At 44.1% G+C, this 6,080-nt stretch overlaps 1 protein-coding gene across 1 annotated transcript in view; it reads left to right on the top strand.

Annotated features, from left to right (window-relative positions):
• Positions 1-255, top strand: part of lyst (lysosomal trafficking regulator) — a gene marked incomplete at its 3' end in the record, with an annotated part of 87,343 nt that extends 87,088 nt beyond the window's left edge. The window contains exon 55 of the mRNA XM_080849072.1: positions 117-255. Within this exon, the coding sequence (XP_080705198.1) occupies positions 117-255 (139 nt within the window). The remainder of the gene's footprint in view (positions 1-116) is intronic.
• Between the last annotated feature and the right edge of the window lie 5,825 nt (positions 256-6,080).

Consider the following 6,080-nt stretch of genomic DNA (forward strand, 5'->3'; position numbering starts at 1 on the left):
GTATTATTTTGTACAGTGAATATCATGTTTATGATGAAAAGTATGCTTTAACCTCAAGTGATTTAAAACGTACCCCTCCCTGTGGCCCTGCCCGTCTTCCTCTTATCCCCTGGCAGCCTGACATTCTCATGCGATGGCCATCACCTGTACACGGCCAACAGCGAAGGGACGGTCATTGCCTGGTGCCGGCGCGACCAGCAGCGCATGAAGCTGCCCATGTTCTACTCCTTCCTCAGCAGCTACGCTGCCGGATGAGCAGCTCATCTCATCCTCGTCTCAGGATGACCCTGAATGACCCCGCCACCTCACGACCCCCTACCCCCAACGCACCCACCACCCACCACCACCAGAGAGGCGATGTGCCAGCATGCACCAGCACCCCCCCACCCTCCCCCCAACACTCCAACCAAATATACAACACTGGCCTTTCAGGAGGACCCGAACAGAGAACTGAACTAAACGCATCAATGAAAATAGAGTGCTGGAAGCTACAATAACAAAATAGTGTTATGTACAAATAAGATACACATACACATACATACACACACACACACACACACACACACACACACACACACACACACACATATACACACATATACACACACACTCACACACTGTCATGTAAATATATATATTTATAAATAAGGCCGCTGGGTAACGCCAGGGCAAGATGAATGGAGGCCTTTCCCAACCTGCTTTGTCAAGTTGCGTTGGTTTCTTTTGAGGAGAGTTGGGTTTTTGTTTGCCAGCGTTGATGTGTTGGTTTGTTGGTTTGTGACTCGTTTGTCACTTATTGTACTGGCTGTTTGCTGTGTTGTTTTTAATCTGTTTCCAGTATTAGTGTTTTTGTTTTGTTGTTGTTTTTGTTTGGTCTTTTGAACTGTTTCTGATTTGGTGGTTGTTGACTACTGTCGTGAAAGCTGCTAGCTCCTGGCCAGGCTGGGTGGGACGGACGGACCAAAAGGGTGAACAGCGCCATCTCTCTGCCACCCTCGTGGCGGGCGTGGTTTGTTTGCCAATCGTACCCACACCCCCACCCCACAACCAACTGTCCCCCCGCCCCGGCCGAAGCTCAGAAACTAAACCCCTGCTGAAACTGCACCTTTCTCTGCCTGCTGCCAGAACCCCAGCCAGCTGCTTTACTCCATCCTCTACCCCCCACCACTCCATCCTCTACCCCCAAGCCCCTCCATCCTCTACCCCCAAGCCCCTCCATCCTCTACCCCTGTGCTCAACACTAAAGTCCCCAGTCCAGCAGTCCAGTCCAGTCCAGTCCTCTCCCACACCACTCTGTGTCACTGAGAAGAGAAGGAGAAGAGCAGAGAAACAGCAGAGACGTGGAGCTCATATGACTGTGTCATTGATTGATTCCCGATCCAGCTTGTTCATGTTTGAATGTGAGCGGGTCACTGAGTCGTCCGTAACCCATGTGCATGTTGTATGCATTAACTGATGTTAATTATGTTTCTTTTGTATTTCTGAGCGAGAGTGACTTTTTCCATTATACCTTCCCCTCAACACGCGCACCCACGCACGCACATGCACGCACATACATACGCACACGCACACACAGACAGACGCACACACACACACAGACGGGGAAGAGAAAACAGAACCATCTGTCTGGAGTGCACAGTGATCTTCGAGGTGAATCCACCAGCTCATCACTCTCATTTGAATCAGTCTTATGTCTTAACAGCTTGGAGGATCATTCTCTGTTCTTCTCTCATTTCTCTAACTACATTAGCGGAGGCCCAGGACTCGCTAGTGCATTAATGAAGAGAGGGAGGAGAGACAGAGAGAAATAAGGAGAAAGAAAAAGAGAGGAAAATGGAGAGTAACACAGGGAGGAAGAGGAGGGGAGGGGGGACGCTGGTGTGGCTTTGGGTAATGAATTTAGTTGGGCGCTAGCAGCCCTCTACCCACACACACACAAACACACACACACACACACACACTCCTGCTGTGTGAGGCTTATAGGCCGCTACCGACGGGAAGATCCCATTCACCGGGAGGCTGCTCAGGGACGCTAATCCCAGGGATTGATTTGGTAATCTTCCGGGCGAAGCTGTATGCGCGCCGTATAGGGGCTCAGCAGCCACAAAACCCTTGTTGCGGGCACCCCAGTGCAAACAGGAGCTCACACACACACACACACCCCAGTGCAAACACGAGCTCACACACAAACACTCACACACACACGGAGAGAGTTGCCTAATGCATCCCTATATTGGGTGTTGCTAAAAGCAGGTAGATATGTGCATGGTACCTACAAACACATGCATTGTGTAAAAACATATCGCACTGTTTTATGAAGAGTATTTTTTCAGGGCCACCTGCTCCCCCTGATCAGAATGTATTAGTCTAGTCCAACCTTTAACTCGGACCAAACTGTCCTATGGAAATCAAGAGTATGGTGGCTGATTGATTAAAGCCCAGCGATCACTGAAGAGAGGACTGAGTCGGCGTAATCCTCGGAGTGTGTGTTTTATGAGTGTGTTAAACTCTGTTGTGTGGACCACCTGTCTTAATCTAAGCCTCAGTCACCCTTACATCTGAGATACTTGTTTTATTTTTATTTGAGCGCAAGAGTGTTTGAACCTTTTGTGTTTGCTTGTTTAGTTGTATTTTTGTTCCATTCAAAGATGTCATTGTATTGGATTGTAATATAGCTAAATAGAATGAAATGTTATGTCTTAAAGTCAGGAAGGTTTACTCCTGTACTGAGATTGTTGTTGGGCATCAGAATCACAGCATGGAATGGCCCTTGGGTGAAAGCCCCAGATATCTCCCTACAGTTCCTGGTTCTAGTTCTAATTATAGTTGGCCTTGGAGGTCTTAACTCCCTTGAAGTATAATTAAACTGAGCACTATCAAAATTAAGAAATTATAAGCCATGTTCAGCTTCCAGTTTGGCTGTTTTCTACCAGCATGACTGGGTTCAAGGAGTGTTGAATTGTTTTATCTTTGCCTTGCTGAATGTTTGTCACTGACAGCCTTTTCAAAAAAAAAAAAAAAAAAAATGAAAAACATTTCTTTTTGGTAAGATTTCAGTCCTGTTGCAAATCATGTTTACAGAAAGGGAAGTTATTTCATCGTTCTTATGTAGAGTTCACTACGTTTGTTTTGTTTGATTCTTCTACCCCTATTGCGTTTCTGTTAATGTAAAGGTAATTTAACCAATTTCAAATGCGCTGTCCAAATCGACTGAAACATATTTGATCAATCATGTTGGCTCTTCCATTTAGCATACGTATAGGGATAGTGCCTCTGACGTTTACAATGTTTGCATTTGTCTTGTGCTTTATTTTCCAAGTGTTAACGCACATTTTCCTTCTGATCTGATGCTTAGTCCAACTTTTTATCGTATGTGTACAGTGTCTGATGCATGATTGTATGATTCTTTACATTGTCTGAGACGTGTTGTGGAATGCCACTGGGTGAGACGTTGAGTGAATCTTTCAGGATCAAGTGTGAAAATGTTTTGCGTTTTACGGCGAAAGAACTCACAATGTTTTTTCTTTTTTTGTTTATGTTTGTTAAACTGATAGAGCTTTACGTAATTTAAGATCCTTTGTATAGAGACTGAGCGGTCCGTGAGTTTCCGTGAAAGACGTGCTACGGACCACGTTCCTCCCACCCTGATTGTTGTTGTGAGGGAGAAGCCTGAATGGAACATGTATTTCTTATATTTTGTATCTATGAACGGACAAAAGTGATCAGTATATAATATACATATATATATATATAAATACATACAAATATGAATATTTAAGAAATATTGTGTTTGGTGTGTTTTATTAATATGTTGGCCTATTATTACCCCCTTTACCTTTACTATGTCGGCTATTTCATTTTCCTATGAGACAATCATTTCTTAGGCCTAAATATATTGAATATTCTACCGTTTTAAAAATAAGTATGATGTCATCTGTTTGTTCTAGACTGAGGTGAGATGATCTCATATAAGAGCAGCTAAGCGCTTCAAGAACAGTTTAGTCACCAGAGGCTTTTGTAGGTTTCATTAGCTGGATGAGCTCAACAGTAGGCAACCCTTTCTGCAGTCATCGTGAAGCCATCCAGAGATGTACTGGACACACCTAAACATAGCCTACACAGCACTGACCACGGCGCGCGTTAAATTAAATAAATAAACAACGGTCTTCAGAAAATGAGCTGAGATTCTGACAATAAGGTTGACGGCCCTATTGCCAGCCAGCTCCCCGCTTCTGCTTCTTCACGATGGACCAACTGGGAGACCCAGTGATGTCAACAGTGATGTAAAATTAAGCAGGGAAGCCTTTCTACGTCCCCAAAGCGCACTACTGCAATAACGCAAATTGCGAATGCGGCGGATGCCATTTTCGCCTTCTAGTAAACTACAGAGACAGGCGTTCAAGCGCAGACCGATGAAACGCGCGCTCTTGGTCTTTTTTCGTAAATACAGTATTACCAGGTGGGGGAATAGGGGTTGTCCCTTGATGTCTGTGCACCATCTTGCACTGTATTGTCCGCGTCACAGTGAGGTCTCCCACAGTTGGCATCCGTTTTTTCTCCAGGTCTACCGACGGTGAGCCGTGGGGCACATCTCGACTGTTTCAAAATCAAGGGGACTATGCGTAAATGCACGACGTAAATTGGGGAAAGACTCGGCTCTGCGCGCGGTGGAAGAATCCTCGGTGTCATCAATAATCTGGTTTACACGGCGACTGGGCTCAGCCTGAGTAGTTGCGGGGTTTTCCTCCTTCTGAATCCTAATTTGACTACCTTTTGTAGGGTGGAGTCAACCCCGGTTTCTAAATATCACACAGCCTAATCATTTGCACTCTTCAGGTAGGTTTATGTGTCTGTTATTCGTTTCTGTTTTTGCAACTAAATGGGCGTGCGTGACAGTCGTTCTCATTATACAGATTCGTATATCCATTTGAATTATTGAGAGGCATTTCTCCGTGCCTCCCATTAATATACAGCCTAAAACTGCAAACAGTGTAACGTTAACATATTTTAACCGTATAAACGTTTTTTTCATAAACTGCGAATCTTTGTCAAATAAAAATTAATTTCCTGCTTGTTGCTACTTAAATAGTGAAGCAGAGAATTCGATAAGCTTGGCATAGATGGCTGCTGCAATTAAGTGGCAACGCAATGTATGGACTGTGCCCAGTGCAATACGCGACAGCAGCTCAAGCCCGTATTTCCTACTAAGCAAGCAATTCATTCAGTTCTTGGGTTCACCTGTAAATAGTAAATTCACCATGTGTCATTCTTAGCGGGACCAACCCAGCCCAACGGCTTTGGGTTCTAGCCAAGGATGCGCTTTCATTTTGCCAAATGCTCGACAAAAAAAACCCTTATATGATATCTCTTACTGAATGGTTCGGCGGAAAGGCTATTTTACACGAGTGGACAAGCATTTGTGCATGAACCGTCAAGCTGAGGCGGGCTTCGTACAGCGCTGAAAGGGAGGCCTAGGAGGGACATGCATTAGATTGCCCAGTAGATTAGTCAGTTAGTAGGCTGTATGCGCAATGTATGCTTTTCCAAATTCTGAGTTTGTATGTTCATCATCAGCCGATTTCCTGAACCATTTTGACATTTAGAACAACGTAGAATAACTGATGTAACCAAGGGAGATGGGGTTTATCGTCAGTGGATAGGCCACTACGGCTAAAGTCACTTTGAAACCCTAAATCTTTTTGTTATGTATGTAACAGTTCCATCTCCCCAAAGCCTAATTCAATGATTGACTATTATACTATTGACTATTATACTATTATATTTGTATTTAACTCTATAACTGATATATCATATCAGTAAATATTGTTAACATGGTTAGAACAGGATTGATACTGTAACATGTTAACCTTGACTCTAAGTGAAGTTCACCATGGTTAAATGAGCTCCACGCCTATTTAACCCCATGTTTTCTCCCTTGACCTATTGCCTTACTCATGTCATGAAGAGAGACAGACATACAGACGGAATATTCCAAGAGAGTTTTCTCTGTGTGTGAGCCGGTTTAATGGAGTGAAATTTTTGGACTTTGGAATATCTTGGACTTGATCATATGTATCAGG

This window comes from Sprattus sprattus (genome assembly GCF_963457725.1).
Source record: "Sprattus sprattus genome assembly, chromosome: 12".
Taxonomy (NCBI): domain Eukaryota; kingdom Metazoa; phylum Chordata; class Actinopteri; order Clupeiformes; family Clupeidae; genus Sprattus; species Sprattus sprattus.